Raw genomic sequence first — 21,422 nt, forward strand, 5'->3', positions numbered from 1 at the left:
TATAAGGTCACAGATAAACACAAAGATGAGCAGTATTTAAGTATTTACTATTTATCATCTAAATGAAGAAAAATCATCACTGCTAATGTTGCCTATAGAAAGCAATGATTTGAAAAGCAATATTTCCCAAACTGAGCTAAATTTTTTAACACTGGGTTATTGCCCAGCTTACGCTGGTACCCATTTATACTCCTGGGTGGAGAGAGGCGAGTAAGGATGAAGTGGCTTGCCCAAGGACACAGCATACGACCAGTAGCTGGATTCGAACCCCTGACCCTCTGATCATGAGTCACAAACCCTAACCACTAGGCCAAATTCCCCTACCAAGTACAAAACATTTTGAAAATTCAACTTACCCAGAAAGAACGCTTTCTTGCCCATAGCCTGGAAGCAAGATGTACAGTCATCAAACAGGTTGCTATCTCCAGCTCCTATGATGACTAACGAGCCTTCCATGGCTGGCTGTACGCTACCCACCACGGGCGCTTCAAGGAACCTACCTTCCCTGGCGGTGATGGCCTGGAGATAACATTTGAAGTCCCAAGTTCAGTAAGCAACAGATCACAGGTTTGATTCCTAATAATGCAAGCTTAAGATATTTCCCAAAGTGTATTATCTTCTTAATGCAGCAACTCCATCAAAAGTCAAGCCCGATGGTCTAATGACTGAATCACGTATCAACCATATCCTCACATGTGCTCATTTAATACTAATTAAACTGAGGGAGAGTAAATGTGAAGAAATGTCTGAAAAAGGACACTGAAATCTAATCATCAATACCTATAGTACATATTAGAAATGGAAAAGCAGTAAGTTGATATGAAAATAGAGTGCTGTGATACTTAAAATGCCAAATTAACCATAAGATGCTGTAAATCTGTTGTAAGACAACCTCCTTTGTCCCATTTTCAGATGAGAAGAAATATTGCATATAGCCATTTTTTTTTTACTCAGCAAAACACTACAGTAGCACCGGGAACTAGTCTCAGGCCCAATATAATAATATTATAGTTTGGTTGGTAAGTTGTTTCTATTAACCAGTTCACGACGGGATTATTTTGACAAGAACGGAGAGAAGCGCAGGATTACTTTTCACTCGACCTCACGCTAGGCGGGTTGAAGCCATCACCCTCGGACAGCACACTCATATTTCCAGCCTCACTCGCTGTGAGCGGGTCGCTGACAGATATATCCGGCCTCACTCCCTGCGTGTTTATCTGCCATCCGTTCCGAATACTACAACACATTTGCGTGTATACACGGCATCCGGTGCGTAGTGATTCAGAAAACTCTTCTGTATTAGTGTAATTTGTGTGCAGCTCCATGATCCGCCCCCCCCCCGACCCTGAATGGAATACTTACCCCTTCTAAACCTGTGACCGTTCCAATGTCCACTGTTGACATGTCGACCAATGCCTTGCCTTTCTTCATGCCATCGAGTACACCGTGCTCACCGAAAACAATCTATTGTCAGAACAAAAGCGACTCTGAAATAATGCATTTTCGAAATGCCAATCGTAACAAAATGTAGCTTATGGAAAATCCATTCCCTCCCCCCCCCCCCCAAAAAAAAACAAATCAAAAAATCTGAAAACAAGTTTGGCATATTCAATTATACTGTAGAGAAGTGCATGAGAGTGCCGATTGTTAGGTCAAATCACAAATTATTGTTCACTTTTATTGAGTCTAATCCAAAAACATTCTGGCACATTATTGAATTGAATTTGTACTCTGCTGTGACATTAAGCAAAATTGATGCTCGAGTTTTGGTTACAGCCTATTTTTTTGTTCTTTGAAAAATTTCACTCTTAAGGGTAATATCCAACATTTGCTTTTGCTGTAATTTTTAGAAATGGATGGATTTGAGGGTCAGTATTTTATAGCAAACTAAGTTGTTAGTGTTGTGTTCACAGAGGCTGGGAAAACCAAGAAAAAAATGCTGTTCTTGTGGTCTGGTTTCCTGACCCTACTTCAGACGAAACAGAGCAATTTATGGACGTCGGGGAATTGTCAGGTCAGGGAAACAGGCTAGCTGGCTTGCACCCGTTTGCTGATGTGTAACTGATAGCAAAAGAAATGCAGACAAACGAAATTTGGTAAATTGGGGCGTTTTTTTGAGAAGAAAAAATGTCCAACGACGATTGGCCGACCACTGATGGAAATTGGTACAAAAATTCCACTTTACTTGAAAATGACAGCACACCAGGTGCCATGATTTCACAGGATGCTTGAGACTATTAGTCACTCACAATCAAGTAAGGTATGTCATAATAATTTGGTAGTTTTTTTTTTTTTATGATTGCAAATGTTGCATAATAAGGCATACACCTGGGAAGTTTCATTCTGTTCTTTCTGGGAAGTTAATTTGATACAAGTTGACAATAAACGGAACTTACTGCTCTGAGTGCTTCTGAGTCTGACACCATCGAGAACACAATGTCGCACTCTGATACCAAATCAGAGACATTCTTGGCTTCAGTTGCGCCTGCCGTAACGAAATCTGCACACTGTGGAGACCAGAAAGATAAACAATGGAGATCAAATCAGCAATGCCAAGTCGGATTGGTTTTGGGTCGGATCGGGTTGGTTTTTGTTTGACTTTTCTTGGGTCGGGTCGGGTCGGATTAGGGGAGTTCAGATTGGTTTCGGTTCAGATTAGGTTTCTATGTTTCGGTCAGTGTGGCCTGGTCAACCCGACCCGATGCACAACATAACTCCAGGATGACGCTCTTAGCGAAATGTAGAATGTAGACATGGTAAACAATTCAAAAGAATAACTTTAATGATGGTAATCTCACTACATCATACACAACAAAAAATGATCTCTTGAAATGGTTTGTCAACTTATGCCCATTTTAATTTAAATAACTTAACAGACACAAATCTGACGTAGCGCCCTCAATGGTCTGAATGCTGCTAAGTTTAAGTCAAACAAGCTAAACACGTCCTTTAACATGTTACATGTATATGCTCATAAGATTTCCATGTGTACATTAATTCATTATTGTGTATATAGAAACAGATAAGTGTATTTTGAGTTCCAGACAAAAACATTGACGACGATTGGTTGCACCGTGTGCTTGATTATGCAACACTCCTTTGTCCTTGTTTGTGGGAGAATTTCTACCTTGTGTCAAACTTGTAAGCTAGGGTTATCAGGTAAGGCCAAAAACAAAGGTCTCCGGTTTCTGGTATGGAGCTTGTCCCAAAAGTGGTGCGGCGACGCGGCTTTTTTTTTTACCGTTTTTTTTCCTTCAAATGTCGGCTGATGACTGCAAATGGTGCCGACTAAACTCAGTGCAAATATATGGGAGTCCAGAGAGGCCACATAAAGCTTACGCTCCATCGTAACCACATCTAAAACACGTTAAAATTGTGCAGCAGCAGGATTCCAGTCAAACCAGTGAGTTTGGCGGTCATTGAAAAAAAAAACTTGTTCATTTTGCCGACGCGCATGGCTACGGCGATGCGCGCGCATACCAGAAACCGGAGATATTTTTCTTTTGGCCTAAGTTACATGTAACAAATCTCAGAGAGTTATTTTTTAAGCTACTGAAAAGATGTGATGTACATTGTATGTAGTGTTTGGATTCTGTAATTTCATAGGTACAGAATGGTCACATGTCAAGTTGCATGGAGACTTGTATTTAAAGGCAAGTAGGAACAATGGATATTAGGCCAAAAAAAAAGTCTCCGGTTTCTGGTATGCGCGCGCGTCGCCGTAGCCATGCGCGTCGGCAAAATGAAAAAGTTTTTTTTTCAATGAAAGATGATGTCTCAAAACCGCCAAACTCACTGGTTTGACTGGAATCCTGCTGCTGCACAATTTTTACGTGTTTTTGAATGGGGTTATGATCGAGAATAAGCTTTATGTGGCCTCTCTGGACTCCCATATATTTGCACTAAGTTTAGTCGGGCACCATTTGTAGTCATCAGCCGACATTTGAGGCAAAAGAAAATCAGGTAAAAAAAAAAATAAGCCACGTCGCCGCACCACTTTTTGGGCAAGCTCCATACCAGAAACCGGAGACTTTTTTTTTTTGGCCTTACCTGGAAATGGAACTACTGGTTTAATGAGAACATTCTTGCTCAAATAGAAGATAGGGATGATACCAAATACCCTGTTAATTTTTTCCACCCTGAAAGGGTATCGTTCCGGAAAAAAAGACCAATCACTTGAAGTTGGCTTATTATGTGCATTTCATAGCAACAGAATATAGTTACAATACCAAAAATACTTGTCTGTTTTCTCAAAATGTTGAGTGGTCATTGAGCTAAAACTTCCACACATTAGTTGTTACTGCATCCTACTTTAGTTTTTTGAGCAATTTTGTCACTTTTCAAAAAAAAAACTCTACATATTCCATTTGAATAATTTGACCAGGAAATATTGGAAACATATGCAAGTGTAAAAATATCAAAAACCAAAAGCCATTTTTAAACATGCACCGGTGGGTAGACTACAAATGTAAACAATAACAGGTGGCGTGTTTATATTTAGTATCCATTTTTAGCAGCACAAGTAGCAGGCTAGGTCATGCATGAAAAACAAAGATCGATTTAGAAGCCATAAGTCCAATGAATGCAGCTGCTGTATATTATGAAACAAATGTACATATTGAATGATATTCTATTATTATTATTATTATTATTATTTATTCGGCCAAAACATTCAAAATACAAACATGTACATGTACATACAATGTAAGAAATGTCATACATCAAGGACAGTCAAGATGAAAGATAAATTGTGTAACAAAAACCAATCAAAAAGAATAGATGTGTATAGGTACAGTAGGTAAGAATGAGATGGGGAAGAATTGGGGGTGGGGATGGGGAATGTATACATGTAGAAGGGGAGCGGATTGGGGAAGAGTGGAAGTGGGAGGGAGTTCAACAAGCAGAGTAAAGACAATCCAATCTAAGATGGCCAGGATGAACAAAAGTGAAAACACTGTGACTCAAAAGCCTGTTCATCCAATCCTAGGTTGGTAACATGAAATAACTTAGAATTCAATGGCTTATTCAGAAATGTTCATCATTGCATACACTATATACCTGCTTGGTTGTATTTGTGTCAATGCACTCAATCAAAATACAATTTGTCAAACTGCCATTTTTTTTGGGGGGGGGTTGAAAAATTGATAATGCATTGGAAACTCATAACATTTACAGGGCCAATGCAACCTTTTTGTTTAGTGCAATCTTTGGAAATGCACCTTTGTGTCTCATTGAACCTATTTTCAACTATCACTTTGCCATTTTCAAGGGTATTTTGGTGCCTTTTTGTTTTTTATGCTAATGAAAATTTGCATAAACCCTGATGTCATTTCAGGCAGAAACCTCAATGTTACAGCTATTTTAGCACCAAAGGTTGCCAGCATTTTGGAATATTTTGCTGTCTAAAATGCCTGTTGAGCCTGAGAACCAACATTTAAACTTGATCTAGTCCTCTTGTTAGCTTTTCAAGGATAGTCACTCCACACTGTCTGACGCGCTTTACGGAACCTTTGTGACGACAACAAAGGTTTCTGAATGACTGACCTATTTGAAGCCTCTGATGCAATTAATCAAACAGCCGGACAGTGTTTGTTGCCCATATTTGGTGGCACAATAGTTCCTAAAACTGAGCATCACTGTACCTTGTACCCCACCACACTGTGTATGGGAGTTGAGTTTTGTTGGAGTTCTGATGCAAAGATGGTTATAAAAGTGTGTGATAACGTGCTGTGTCAATAAACTGGCCTATTCAGATCAGAGCTGCGTTAAAAGGGTTTAGGTGTGGTCAGTGGTCGACTTAACACCAATATTGAAGTGTGGAACAATCCTTTCAGGGGAATTCTATGTTTATGGGAAAAGTCACTGTGTGCACATCTGATGGGAAATCCAAGAAATATATACAGGGTGGTGAAAAAAAAACACCCAAAAAACAGAATGCCATACTTCCACATATACCAATGCATGGAGAATCTTTTTAGAAGAAAAATGATAATGAAACCGAGATCGCCCGATTCGGTCCAGTAGTTTGTGTTCTTCTAGAGCCTATTTTGTGAAGCAAGGTGGGGGTAATTTTTGTCCCGATGAATTACTAAACCGCGCCCGGGAATTTGGCTTACACTGTAATTGATAGAGGGATTGTTATCTAATAATACCCACATGAAAGAAGTGTGCTTCACAAAATAGGCTCTGCAGTAAAAACTACTGGACCGAATCTGGATATTTTGGTATCATAATTCTTCTTAAAGGATTCTCCATCAATTGGTTCAGGTGGTTTGAGTCTCAAGGTAGTGGAACTATGCCGTTCCTGGTTGTTTTCTTTGTTTTTTGTTTTTTTGACCACCCTGTATAGGAATGAGTGACAAAACACCACCTGAATTTTTTTATTTTTTTTTGAATTTCAAGTATGCAAGCAACTGTTTGAAATTGGAGGCATCAGTCTCACTCTCAAAGAAACAGTCACTTGTGCTAAAATTAAAAAAATTCCCCTTGTCTGTAATGCCCTAATTCTTTCAAAATCCTCCAATTTCCACATGGCTGTTGCAGGATTTTGTAGAATTCCAAACTACAAAACCCTCCAAACATTACTTTACATGAGGATTGATGTCCAACGTTTGTTAAGGTACACAATATAAAGCCAGTTGTTCAATGTTGGAATAAACCTTTATCATACTGGCACCATTTCAGTCGTGTTCCCTGTATCCAATAACAGTACTGAATGATAAGTTTTTGTGCAAAAAGGAACCAGACTATTTTTCCTTCCAGCCTCGCTTTGGTTACGTTGATTTGAATGGGAAAACATCAAGATGGCTGAGCCAAAAGAAACATCTGGTATGTCTGGTACGAGTCCCTATTTCTACACATTTCTCCATAGTCGGCCACCAGACTAATGATACTGAATGAAGAGGTCAGTCTTTTCAAATAGCTGGACCATGGTTGGACATGTACCAGTCTAGTCTTTAGCCTCATTTTGAAACCACTTGACTTCCTTCTCATGATCAAAATATTGAAGGATTAAGTCTCCTTTAAAAATTGAATTGAGTCTTCAAACTTGGCTGGTGAAATACTGAGGACCTATTCTTTGCCCAATGAAAATTGTGGAGGATTTTGCTGGCTAAAGAGTGGGTAAAGTTGGCCTGATTTCATTTTGCATGTTTTTCAGCACTCAAGGCCCCAGTCTGGTAGTTTCCATACAAGAATGCAAAAAAAAACATGGGGTAAGATTTATTAAAACCTAGAGTTACAATCATAATTCTGCAGAAAATCTTCAAAGTACTGATGCACACCTGGTTTTAAAATATTTTCTCTTTACGAGTTGCAAGTAAAATATGGAGCAAAGCACACAGCCCCTTTAAAATGCCCCATTCACTAATGCCGAATTTGAGATTAATGCAGCTGTGGCTTGCTAATGCAAAGGTAAATCCACAAAGACGAACTTTGACACTTTTTTTTTCATCTGTTTGGTTTGCTCCCTTTGAACACACAATAAGCCAGGCACAGCATTGCACCGACAGAACTGAGCAAACAACAGCAGTCTAACACCTCTGCGACTAAAATGGAATCGCCCAAGGACACCCCTCATTTTTATCAATGAACCGTTCCCGGCCCAGCGCTTTTGATGTTGAGAGGCAATTGCTCCTACATTCAACAATAGATAATGGATCGAGCGATGCGGCGGGCGCGATTTAGAGACACGGACTGAGAACACAATGAAGTGGCTCGCCTACAGGTCGGTTTCATAACAGAAATGCACTGATGCGGGAAGGACACACGCGTCTGATCAATTGTCACCAGCACCTGCATATATAACAAGATGCTCACTGAGTCACTGGTACCGGTCCCGTTACATACAGAGGGATTTCCCTAACAGCCTACAACTAACGGCTTATGCATAGACATGACTAATCGGTGATGAACATTGCAAGGAAAGAAGTTTAGCCTACTATTCATTAATGTCATTCCAAATGACTACAGGCTACATTTGTGTAAGTTCAAAACCTTAGAAAACTTTGAAGCCACAACTGAGTATTCCACACATGTTTTACAGGAGTATGGTCATGGACTGTACACTAACACATGGACGTCAACTCTGTTTGGTGAATAATTGATCGCCCAGTGCCAGCCGATGCTTGCCGAGAGGCCACGCAAGGGGAATGGCCTGGGGAAAACCTGACTAACACTTAGCTCACTACAACCACTTTCCTGCACTGATGTAGTAAGGTAAGTTAAATGTACTGTTGCAATATGATTCTTCTCCTAGTTTTTGTATAGATATGATCAAGAATACATGGTCCAGAACAAATGGGAATTGCTCTGGTCTGGGTCATAAGACTACTGCTTTGGTAAAGTACAAGGAATGAATTTCTCACAGGAGTTACATTATGTTATTTCCAAAAATCGGTCAATTGACTGCAAATTGGAAAGCACCTACATTTCTTGATTTCTTCTACACGACAGCAAGCCAGACGGAATAATTTCACGGGGTGGAACTCGAACCCACGACCTCCTGCTTTCTAGTGCAGAGGTCTTACCACTCGACCACCAAGCTTGCGGGAAGGGTTGACTGGTTCAAATCTGATGCACACGTAGCGCAGCGGGTACCGCAATAAATTATTCACAAGATGGAATTTGCATCGGGGTGATGCCAATCAATATTAGGTTTTGCCCTTCACCGAGGTAAAAACACTGTATACTCAATGTGTTATTTTTATGAGCGAAGGTTGGAAAAAAAACAACCAGTCTGTTTCTGTCAATAATGCAAGATAAATTTCATAACTTGCTAAGAAAAGTACATAAGTTGTAAGGATCATTACATTTTGCGAATGATAACGGCAAATAAGGCTCACAGACACACGTGTAGATTGCATAAAAATTACGAGCAGTTAATTGACAGACGTTAATCATTACGCAACAGTCTAATACCGCGATAGTGCATCATGGAGAGGGGTAACGAACAACACATACAGTACCGGACACAGGTTCAAGGTTCATGCTCATACTACACGTATTCGGTTTCAATTTGAAAATATTATGGGCGTGCCCCAGTATTTGGATTACAGTCTCGCAACTGAATAAAGGCCAAAGTAATTTGTGAACTTTATTTTACTGAGGCACTAGAAATATGCTACCGATACGCTGGTTGTTTCCAGCAAAGCGACCATATGGTAGTTGGATGTACCGGTATATGTATACTGACTGAGCCAAATTATTCTAAATATTTCCTAAAAATATTTTGTTTTCTGAATTTAGCATCCATTTATGGGAAAAAAGAAGTAAAATAGAGTTCAAACACCAAACAGTTTTCAAATCATTAACTCTATTTTTTTCTAAATATAATGAGATGTGCTGAGTATAATTTTTGTAAAATTTTCTGTATGTGGATATTTGACACTGTGCGTGAAAGCTAAAAATTGACTGTACTACTTTTTTTTATTCGAGCATAATTTGTTATTTTTTTCTTTAAATTTCATCCGCACAGTGCATAAGAAACAAACAAAGGAATGATTAGGCCAAAAAAAAGAATAGTTCTGCTTCCGGTTACCCGACCGACCCTATTTTTAGGCTGCGACCCTAAAAATTTTATCGGCAATTCCCAAAAAAAAAAAAAAGAAGATTGAATAAATAAAAATAAAAACCTTATGTCTTGTCTGTCTTCACAAAATACCTCTCAACAACCCTTTTGCATCAAAAAATGCTTGTATTTATTGTTTTCTTACTTACATTCGCTATTTTTTCAAAAGAAACCTCCGTTATTTTTACAAATTCGCTTCGCGATTCAACTACTTCGCAATTCGATGTCTATCATCACGTGCGTAATAAGCGCAATGCGGCGACGACTGGTTCCCGCCGCGCCGCACAGGGGCCAATGATGAAAATGCGGTAACTAGTCTGTGCACGGCTATGCGATCGATACCGCTAGCATGGCTATGCAGGCGCAGGCACGTGCTCTGTCATACGTCAACTGGTCGGATTCGACATCGTAAAAATGCCAAAAAACACCGATGGAGAAAGAACATTTTTGCAAGTTAATTCACAGATTTGATATAGCTTGTCTGTGTATGTATTTTCCGTGTTCAAGAGTTCATTTTGAGATCGCACTACTCGTATTTGGAGTGATACAATGCAGCGTGTTTCCCAAAATGTTCGACCCGTTGGCCGCGGGCACATGTACATGTACAGTGCATCACACACTTCGGAGTTTTGGCCAGCTCCCCTTCTTGACTAGCGTTGTGCATATGGTGCGAACGACCTGAATTTTCCACAATTTTTTTTACGAATTATCGAACGTAAATATATTGACAATAATTAAGGCAGGTTTCATTCACTTTTTGTGGCCATTTTGTGTATAGCTTTCGTAGTGCAATGGAAATAGTTCAGGCTAAAACTTCGCATTTAATTGAATACCCCATTCAATCTGCATAAAAAATAATTGGCCAAAAAAAAAAAATCCGACCGACCGACCCTATTTTTGAAAGGCATGTAATCGGAAGCAGAACTATTATTTTTTTTGGCCTTAAGAATCTTTGGGGGATAGCCATACCTGACCCCATCAAAATCATAATCAGTTTACTAGTGCAGTACCCACTCCAACAGATTCCAACAAAACATGCAGTTGGATTTTGAAGGGTTGGGGTGACTATGGATAAAATTATTCAGCGTAGCAAACGATTAAGATAAGTAAGATATCCTGCTAGGCAACTGTATATGACTATTATATCACAAGACCAAGTTTGGCAATGACACTACAATGTAGCTGTGTGGCCGTGCCTACGTCGTTGTTGTTCTGTACCATTCAGTACACTAAAACCAGAAGGATTTGTGAGTCAGAGATAGAAGATAGATCGATTTATCAGCGCAGTTCATCGAGAAAGGCTAAAGTACATTCATCATCATAATGTCAATATGACTGCTCTAAATTGTTGATGTGTATAATAGTACAGTGGTTCATGAAAACTGGCGCCATGCCTGCCTGCTTTTATCTCATTGTAATTTGGTATGGGAACCACTTTGTGGAGGGGGAATTTTATGACGATATGATTATGACGATGTAATGAAACCTGAAACTGGTACAGTTTCCTGTGCCGTAGCTTTTTGACATGACATTGGAGAACGCAACAGCTTTCAAAAGATTTTAGATGTGCGGTTAACAGTTCAAAAGACAACCCAAATAGAGTGGTAGGCAACATAATGTCAATACTTATACTTCACAAACATGCGTACAGTTTGGCACCAGAGGCTAATTCCAATTTTTTTCCCCCCAAATTTCAGATGTGTTAGCGAGTTTCAAGAACATCCGATCCGGGGATCTTCAAAAGGAAGATGCCATGACGATGAGGCCATGAGATCATGTCACAACAACATCTGCTTCTCATGCTCATTGGCTTCTTGGTCGGTGTCACAAGCAATCACGTCCCCCACAGATCTCCCACAGTGAACCGGGACTGTCCGCAAGGGTGCGTGTGTCATCAGGACTACATTGTCGATTGTGGATACGCAGGACTGGAGACAATACCACACGTCCCACCGAAAACAAGAAAACTCATTCTCGACGGCAACAGCATAACGGACATCAGAGGGGAAGACATTTCCAGAATGACGGACCTAGAGGAATTGTATCTCCACGGCAACAAGATTCAAAGCATAACAGACGGAACATTTTGGCAATTGTTGAGATTACGACTTCTTGACTTGTCACACAATCCTCTACAATGTGATTGCAATTTGAAATCTGAGTTTGAAATATTGAATAGTATGAAGGCGACATTGTCCCTTCGAATTCTGAACTTGGAAGGCACAACGTGCTCTTTCCCAATGCAAGTTGGCGGAAAGGCCATCAGAGTTATAAATTCAGGCGCAATGGAGTGCCAACAAAGAGAGAAGAGACGTGCAAGGCATGGAGGGTTCTGTGACAGGGACCCTTGTCAGAACGGCGGTACTTGTTACGAAAGCGTCAGGATGTCCGGCCGGTGTGACTGCCCGACAGGGTTCTGTGGGGAATTTTGCGAATGGCTCAAAGGCGACAAGCTTAGCTTGCGAGTCAGTGAGGTGTCGGGGTACTACATCACGGTCCAGTGGAGAATCGACATAGATGTGATGGATTTCCGCATCAAATCCGTGGAGGATCCAACGGGAACCAGTCCAATAGAAGACCAGGAATGGGTGGACGGGAGTTGTACGATGCACAAACTTTCAGATCTCCACCCGAGCACCATGTACGAAATCTGCGTGGCAGCATACGGGTTCGGCATGTACGGTGGTGCGTACGCGAAGTCACCGGGTAACTTACTGGAGGAAGTGTGTTTGCTCCAAAAGACCGATCCGGTACCGACGACGACCGAGAACTCGCCAGACAGCAAGACGCCGCAGCGACCGACTTCTTCCCTAGGTAGTGAGGGCGGCCAAGATCAAACCAAAATCGTCATGACGATTTTCGGCGTTATTCTCTCCGTCTGTGTTGTCTTAATCTTGGCAGTGCTGGCCCTCTATCTCTCCCGCCGGAGGGGGATAACGTTGTTACCCAGGCGACGGCGTCGCCGCCGCCGGACACCCCCAAATATCGTCCAAGCTGATAATCCCACCTACGGATCCACTGGTTCCCCGACACCATCGGTGCACGATTTACCCATCGAAGAGGGCGAGAGACCGGCTCAAGAAAACGACATCCCGCTCATATTGGTCACCAGTGCCAGTAACGAGGATATTGTTAATCCTAACGGTGCAGGGTGTGATGGGACAAGCATGAGTTCTGAAACAGAGTTTATAGAGTCGTGTGCCGACCCATCTGAAGCATCGGCACACGATCAGACGTGTAGTGCCGATGAAGCCAAGGAACTTCCCCAGCGAGAGGACGGAGATGGCGACTCCTCTCATGAAGAAGACTTTGAAAACGGTCACTTGGACGAAGATAAAAATGAGCCGGATCGACCAGAACGGCCGGAAAAGGAAGTTATACAATGCTAACAGGAGTAATAATTATAAGATAGATCTTTTGCACTGCAGCCATATTTGAGGCGCATGCTTTTCTTCCACATGTTTTGCCTGGGTGCATCCACTGTTACTGAATCACAATGTCTCAAAGATGTCTGTTGAAATGCAACAGGTCTATACTGCTTAGAAAATGAATAGACTCGGCAAAAAAATCAAAAGAGAAACCACTGATATATAATAATATGACATTTGGATCAAACTGTTTTTTACATTATGCATTGCTCAGGAAATGTGTGTACTTACATTGTATTAATAGCTCAAAGAAATGAACCCTAGGATATTATCTTGTTACATTTGTGCTGCCAAGTACCATGTACCATAGGGCTGTGCATTTTGTTTTCCAAATAATTTAGTATTTGATTATTCCAACTTGGACTTGATCGAATATTCAAATATTCAATTTCAAAATGCACCAGTTGATCGAGTTAAACATGTGCCAACCCAAACAGTCTGCCTATCGGGATCTGTCAAGGAGCTTTTTAAAAAAATAGAAAGATCATGAAGCGGAATGGTTGATATTCGACCGATTTTGAAGAAGAAATTTGAGCTAATCTCACTAGAATTGTCTTCGTCTTTGTGCGACTCCTTTGTATAACAAGTAATTGCATACACAACAACACTTTAAAAATCTCAAATTATTCAAAAATCCTTAACGTGACAGCTACTTTCTCAAATACATGAAAAAAAGGGGAGCCGTTCCATTTCTGAACTGGGTGGCACAATTGACAGAGATTCCAATCACAGTCGTCATGGAAATAGTGCCATCTTGGATAGGTTTTACATTGTAGGGTATGGCATGCTTTAGAATCACTTGTGTTGAGACACCTGTATGAACTGTCATTAGACTGTGATTAATAGGAAAGCTTCACAGGTTGTCTTCCCCCTTCAGCTTTTTGTTGGCTTACAGCCAATATACACGCACATTATCACAATGTGTTTCCCGCTTCTCTGACCGATATTGAGTGGGGGGGTTTCCACACAATTTCATCACAACAGGAAATATGTCATGAATGTATGCATGCGTCAATATACATATCCACTGAGATAAGAACTACAGTGTACATGCTCGAAAACAAATGCCGCCAAGTGTGGGAAAAAGGCAATGGTGCGTTATCTCACTGAAAACAAGCCAGTTCGGTTTCCCGATGAAGTAGTCCAGGTCAAAGGTCATTCTGGATAGAAATGGAAACATCTTGTAACCGCAATGTTACGCAAACGCCCGTTCTGCTTGCGAGCGTGCGGGCGTCGTGTGACTGTCTCCTTGCGCGTTCATGCGCTTCAATGAATGTTCAATTAACCTCCTGCTATTGAATAGGTCACAAATAGTCAACATTTTCTTCCTCACCCCCTGGTATACTGTTAACAAACCAATGGGGGTCGTGACCAATATTGACCCAAGTAATAACATGGCTCAGCATGTTTTCATAGGAGGGTCAACCCCGGATTGACCTGTGACCCATATCACGGCGCGCATTCCCTTATGAAATACTGAACTGGCTTATTATTTGCATGTCATGCACAAATGACTTTTTGATAGAATTTTGTTACAGGTGATTGCAAATGTTCAAGCCACGTGTGCTGTAATTTAAGGGTCCAAAGTGTGACATTTCTCCTGTCCCTGTTACCTTGGTTCTTAGTAATTTGCCATTCAAGTATCATTAAGAGTGACCTCAAATGATTTTCTATTTGTTAGGTAGGTAGTTTCTTGTTCATAAGTACTCTTGGATAATGACTGCACTAACCCTAACTCCCTACTGGGTTTTACTAAGAACAGTACCGAGTCCATCAAAATCCATCACTGACTCTGCTTTACATAATGCTTCAGGAACAAATCTGCCGAAATCCACCGGAAATCCACCTATGGACTTGGTACACATGGCTTATCTGCAAAAAATCCCCCCCCCTTCCCCAAATGGGGGGATGATTTTGATGGAGTTGGGAAGGTTAGGATGAAGGAGTGCATTGGAACTATAAAATCATAGATGTCAGATTTAACAGGGACAGGAAAAAAAGTGGAGACCAGATTTATAGAATGACCCAAAATGCTTGTGAATGCATACAGACTTTTGTGCATGTGTGTCAGACATAAATCGCAGCTGTGACTGTTCAATACATACATGTCAGGCCAAAAAAAAAAAGTCTTCGGTTTCTGGTACTAAGCTTGCCCCAAAAGTGGTGCGGCGACGCGTTTTTTTTTCCCCATTACTTTTTTTTCCTTCAAATGTCGGCTGATGTTGCAGATGATGACACTTCGATCCCCTTAAAACTCTCAAAAATATCCTTCAGGGTGGAGCTTGAGGTGACCTCAGTAAGGCCATAAGCATGATAAGGCTTGAGAATTCTGCACCCACTTACGATCTTGACAGACACGAACATTCTTCAGGATTTTGCCGACATGCATGGCTACGGCGACGCGCGCACATACCAGAAACCAGAGCCTGGTTTTTTTCGGTCTAATTAGGTGGAACTCAATGGATGGCACTATATCTTTCACCTTACGACAATTTCCCATAAGTTGGCAAAACCTACTATAAAATTCATGCGTATTAATGTTGCAGCTGATTTTATTGCAATTTTTTATGAGAAAGAAATGTTCGTTTTCAAAGAATATTACACAAATCACCAAGGGAGGCTAGCTTTACTGTACCACGGTGTGACACAGTCTAAATCTATAAGTCGATTTGTGAAGAATGGCCTTTTTGTAAAAGAATATGAAAATTTCTTTCTAAAAAATTTAGTTGAAATGCCCAAATGATGTATTTAAACAAATTAATTTCATTTTCGAAATTATAATTTATCAAAATGATGAGTGCAATTTATATAACATATGTATATTTTGTAAAGGATTATTCATTCAGATGTCTAACTTTAAATATTTTTTCCGTCGTACCCATGTACTTTCCAAGCAAGGAAAAAAATCCACAAAAGTGTTTTAAAAATTCCCACCGTTAAAGTGAGTAGAATAGACCATTATCATGTTGCGGCCATCTTGATTTTTTTCCCATTCAAATCAACGTAACCAAAGCGAGGCTGGAAGGAAAAATAGTCTGGTTCCTTTTTGCACAAATAACACTATCATTTAGTACTGTTACTGGATACAGGTAACATGACTGAAATGGTGGCAGCATAATATAGGTCTATCCTTCAATCACCTTGTATTCCAAATTTAGACTTTTTCAAGACTCAAAATACATTCCTCAACTTGTTAATACTGTAAATGGTTAAGAACATCTTGATTAAATAAATAAATGAGCTTGTAATGAGACTACATGACTGACCTTTGCTGCAGTTCTGTTCCAGACCGTGACCTTGTGCCCTGTCTTGATCAGGTTCATAGCCATGCCTGTGCCCATCAAGCCCAGCCCGATAAAACCAATTCTGTGCACAGATGAATATGAAATTTAAGATCATAAGTTAAAGTTCCATTCCCCGTACTTTTCAAACAAATTCTAATTTTTGTTTTGGTTCTATTTATATATTTTTCACTTTATTCAAAAAAAAAACCCTCCTTTTAACTTTTTGAATGTCTACAACCCTCTGAATGAAACAAAGGTTTTGGTTTTGGGCACAAACAGTTCCACTTTGTATGCAGACTGGTTCCCGGCCTGTACATTATCAATACTGATTGTGGGACGGGAACCAGCCTACTCTGCATGGACGAATTATAGGCTGGCAGGCAATAACTCCAAATTGTAAAGTAATGATTCAATAACTAAAAACACTGCAAGTTAAACTAGTGCGATCCCCCTGGCATGCTGGTAGTATTTATACAGTCAGTTAGTAAGCACACTGTTCAGATGACCTAACCAAAATCAACAATGACCTCATTTGACCCCTAGTAAACTTTGACTTCAAATGTCTTAAGTCATCTGAAGTCTCCCTAGCCAAAAGATTATTGTCACCAAGTTTGGTTGAGATTGAAGTCTGAATTTTCATGACAGCACTGTTCAGGTTAACTAACCAAAAACAACAATGACCTCATGTGACCCCTAGATGAACTTTGACCTCAAATGTCTCAAGTGATCTTAAGTCCCCCTACCCAAAGATTATTGTCCCCAAATTTGGTCGAGATTGAAGTCTGACTTTTCATATGACAGCACTAAACAGTTACCCTAAACCAAAATGGAACACACACTACACACGGACAGAAGGAATACATTATCGCAAGATCCCCATTTCTTGGCTAAAGACCTTAAGCCAGGTAGGTTGAAGCCACTCATACTTCCCGCCTCGCTCGCTGCGAGCGGGTGACTGACAGATATTTCCGGCCTCGCTCCCTGCGTGTTTATCCGTCATCCATTCCTAATACCGCAAAACCTTTGGGTGTATGCACATCATCTGGCGCAAACTGGTTAAGGCAGTGCGACGTTCCTATCACTGCATCACTAATGGCGAATCTGAACTTCGTCAGTTCTTCAAAGTGCTAACTGTTTACAGCTTCCATAAAGATTTTCATAAAATAATGAGTTTTAAGGCGAATTTAGAGAAAAGTTACACATCAGAATTCCTTCCGTAAAGAAAACAGTACTCACAATATGATCATTCCACCAAATGTAACTACATTTCAGTTAGCCAACCCTAACCCACAAGTTGAAATATTTTAAACCATGACAACACAAAAGGAGATATATACTGATTGTTATTTTTCAGAATCTAGCAATGTAATTTACAATGTGTAAATTTTTTGCTCAAAAATTGAACGATGGATTTTAAAACCGATCAATCGGAAATTTAATTGTAGAATTTATTGGAATGAAAGTTGTGTCTCAGGTTTTTGTATTGATTTCTTTTCTTTTTTGATCTTTTTTCCGTTTTAGTTTGTATGCCTCCGAGTAACAGTTAATAAAGATTATTTTCTCCAGATTACCAAATTAGTTACGAAATAATTGTGGCTTACTTCTTATCGGTCGGTACAATGTCTTCTTTCTTGTCTTCTGTTCTGTCGGAGAGATGGGCCTGAAAGCTGTTGTACAGAGCGAGAGAGTTGAAGGACAGACCATTGCCCTTCGCTTGCTTCTTACTGCTGGGGGAACCCAACGCACTGGATGCTGCCTGAAAAAGAAGGGGGGGGAATCAAATATTAGACTTGCGCATTTTCAAATTTAGTATTTGATTAACCCTAACTCCCTAGGCAGTTTTGCTAGGATGCAACCTCAATCCTGCAAAATCCTCCAAGTAAAAAATTTCATACAGCCCAAATCCTGCAAAATCCTCTGTTATTTCTTGAATGTGGTCCTTGGAGGGATGACCACTGTCTCAATCCTGCAAAATCCTCCAGCAATCACTGTCAGTATGTTGAGGCAGAGCCAGTGACATCCTGGAGCAGTGCAGAGGATTTCAAGTATAATCTAGGCTAAACTTTATGCACAGCTGAGCATAAACAACACAAGGTCCAGCCCAAGACATTGACACAGTGCATACTCCAGAATCAGCCACACATTTTTGCCATATAGCCTCAATCCTGCAAAATCCTCCATATTGCAAGGAGGATTTTGGAGGATTTGGGGAGGTTAGGGTTAATGGTGGGAGAAATCAGAGATTTCCAAATCCGGTTATCGTACTATCTTTCAAACCGAATAACGGTTATCTGATTTCATCAGAAGTTATCATTCAACTCACATTCATGCCAACAAAAAGTTGATGATCAAATATTCATTATATTCACCACGATTCATGTTGTTGCATTTAGCAGGCTATGCATTTGACAGAGCAGTTGGATATTGTTGCATTTAGCAGGGTTCATGACCATAGTGCCGAGGCTGGTGCAACAACATTGCAAGTTGTTGCATTTGGCATGGTTTAAATTTCAGCTGTGTTGCATTATGTTGCATTTAGCATGGTGCCTAGAGAATACATAAGGGGTCTAAGCAAAGGTGGTCTTAGTCAGGGTGCATTTGGCATGGTTTAAGTTTCAGCTGTTTTGTATTCTGTTGCATTTAGCATGGTGCCCAGAGAAAACAACAGGGGTAACTGCAAAGGTGGTCTGAGTCAGGGTGCAACAACATTGCATGATGTTGCATTTGGCATGGTTTACAATTCAGCTGTGTTGCATTCTGTTGCATTTAGCATGGTGCCTAGAGAAAACATCAGGGGTGGGGTAAGCAAAGGTTGTCTAAGTCATGGCGCTGTCTACATCCAATACATGGACTAACAGGCACATAATACTTTCCTAACAACTCTTTGTACATCCTAGGTTCATCATTACTCACCCTCTTCTTAGGAGAAGCATAGCTGGTCTTAGTCGGTGTGCTGTCGCTAGCTGTATCCTTGAGGGCCCGTCCTCTCTTCTTGGGGGACTTCTCCGTCTCCTGTTCTGGAGACGTCTTTCCTCTGTCGTCTGGGGTTGAATTCAACTGTAGGAGGTAGGAAAGAAACAAGCAAAGATCTGTGAACGGACTCCTTAAAATGTCAGGCATGCGACTGGAGAGAAACCCTCCAAAAAGATTTTATTCAGTGTTTTCAATATTTTTATATTGCGTAAGTATGAAGTTAAAAACTGGGAAATCAGCTGATCCGAGGAAGACGCATGACTGAAATGTTAGCACACAAAATGTAGTCACAGATAGTGGTGGAAAAAGTCAGAGATTTCAAAATCAGGTTATCCAAATAAATGTTATTATTTTTTTACTACTAACAATTTTGGTAATGAAACCAAAGATTTCTCAAAAGCACCCTAGGCACTGTAGCTCGCAAGCCTGAAGAAACTTGTGGAGAGAAGACAACGAGAAGAAATTACAGTTTTAGAGGTGGGAGGAAAAGCCCAGAAGAACATTCACAGAATCAAGCAGGGACTGAAAACCCAATCCACATTTTGGCCCAGGCGGGATTCGAACTCAGGTCACAGTGGTGGAAGGCGAGGAAAGTACCGCTATGCCAACCTGACTCCCCTAACTGAATAACTGTTATCTGATTTCACCAGAAGTTCCCATCCAGCTCACAGTCATGCCAACAAAAAGTGGCGGGTGAGGTGCCACATGCAATGCCCTCCCAATGACTGGGTATAGTTTGCAGGATTCAATGACCACTGGGCCTTTACAACAACAAAAAACACTCCAACACCCGATTTCGCGAAGCGCTGCGACGCGTCGCAACTCGAGTTACGACGTGTAACGCGACGCGTCGTATCATCCATTTCACGAAAGTTGCGATGTGTTGAATGCGTCGTAAGTTCCTTGACAACGGCTTAAAACACGTCGCAAGTTACGATGTGTCTAGTGGTCATCGCAAAATAAAAAGAGTCCCTTTCTTAGCCAGTTTAATACCATAAACATTACATAAACGAGATTATAATACCGAGGCAATGTATGTAAAGTTGTAAATAGTAAATTCATGGAATAATTATGAATTAGACTGGAATATAGAAGTTGAAATTTCAAAGTAACTATACAGTCCACTGAGAGCTTGTTTTCCTTCAAAATTGCATCGCACGACCCCCATTTTGTTTTACGTTTTACCAAATTTCGAGCTGAGATCCGACGACTCTTTGTTGAATATCAGACGACTATTTACTGTACGCTGACTCAAGACATAAAACAGTCACCGAGTTGTGCTATAAATACACATACGACGCGTCGCACTTACGACGTGTTTTGTGAAATGGATCGCAGGACGCGTCGCAGCTGCGACGCATCGTAGGGATACGACGCGTTGCAGCGCTGCGATGCATCGTAAGTTACGAAGAGTTTGGTGAAATCGGGTGCTGAGCTGTAATGTTGAAAAATAAATTGACAGGAACTCTCTGCTAAGTCAAATGGGCAGGCTATTCTTATACCAAGAAGACCCCTAGCAAGTTAATTGCAGTTACAATCAGAGACCGTGGAGCAAATTGGGTGATGTTCCAGTTGTTTTCTTTGTGTAACAAAAAAATGGAAGGCTCAAGTTTTTCTTAAGGTTGGTTTCGAATATCCGTTTACCAAAATCGAAACCGAATAGTGGAATTCAAACCGAAATTAAGATTTATATCCCACCACTAGTCCCCGAGGCCAGTAAAAGGTTCTTGCATTAAATTGATGAATGTTTTTGCATTAACAAATTTTTGCAAGCAATTGAACACTCTTAAACGTGGTCTAAGTATGAACAAGTATGAAAAAGTTTGGTGCTTTAACTGGAGTGAAAACAGAAAACACTTGTTTTAAAAAAAAAAACACTGTGGTTTAAATGTTTCCTGTCAATGTTTGACAACAAAGAAATTAAAAACTGACTTAAAAGTGAAAGAAAAAACTGCTTTATGTTTACATCAATTTAGGGATTTTTCCCACATTTGACATTCTGTAATAGGGACTAGTAGAATATGTTTTGTAACCTCCAAAAACCCAACATGGACAGAGATAGTATATTTGCAACAATATGGTGTCGTTTTCAAAGAAACACATGAATTGGGGGGGGGGGAACAATCCATTATGTATTTTTAATCTGTGATTTTGCCAATAAAGAATAGA

The 21,422-nt window shown here is 40.4% G+C and overlaps 2 protein-coding genes across 4 annotated transcripts in view; one reads left to right on the forward strand and one right to left on the reverse strand.

The window, feature by feature from the left end:
- LOC119727768 (glyoxylate/succinic semialdehyde reductase 1-like) overlaps window positions 1-21,422 on the reverse strand; it is a 36,698-nt gene that overhangs the window by 4,633 nt on the left and 10,643 nt on the right. For all 3 annotated transcript variants that reach the window (XM_038199825.1, XM_038199824.1, XM_038199823.1), the window contains 6 exons: window positions 19,194-19,337; window positions 17,882-18,036; window positions 16,263-16,362; window positions 2,397-2,507; window positions 1,363-1,464; window positions 357-519 (listed from right to left, as the gene is read on the reverse strand). In XM_038199825.1, coding sequence (XP_038055753.1) covers window positions 357-519; window positions 1,363-1,464; window positions 2,397-2,507; window positions 16,263-16,362; window positions 17,882-18,036; window positions 19,194-19,337 — 775 coding nt within the window. The remainder of the gene's footprint in view (window positions 1-356; window positions 520-1,362; window positions 1,465-2,396; window positions 2,508-16,262; window positions 16,363-17,881; window positions 18,037-19,193; window positions 19,338-21,422) is intronic.
- Window positions 7,518-15,112, forward strand: LOC119727769. Its single transcript, XM_038199826.1, has 2 exons — window positions 7,518-8,217; window positions 11,266-15,112. Exon 2 carries the CDS (start codon window positions 11,344-11,346, stop codon window positions 12,955-12,957), a length of 1,614 nt encoding a protein of 537 aa, XP_038055754.1. The 5' UTR covers window positions 7,518-8,217; window positions 11,266-11,343; the 3' UTR covers window positions 12,958-15,112.

Source organism: Patiria miniata, unplaced genomic scaffold (genome assembly GCF_015706575.1).
Source record: "Patiria miniata isolate m_02_andy unplaced genomic scaffold, ASM1570657v1 HiC_scaffold_20, whole genome shotgun sequence".
In the NCBI taxonomy this organism is placed as follows: domain Eukaryota; kingdom Metazoa; phylum Echinodermata; class Asteroidea; order Valvatida; family Asterinidae; genus Patiria; species Patiria miniata.

Coding starts and splice junctions, on each gene's coding strand:
- LOC119727769 (XM_038199826.1), top strand. CDS start 11,344: ATGTCACAACAACATCTGCTTCTCATGCTCATTGGCTTCTTGGTCGGT.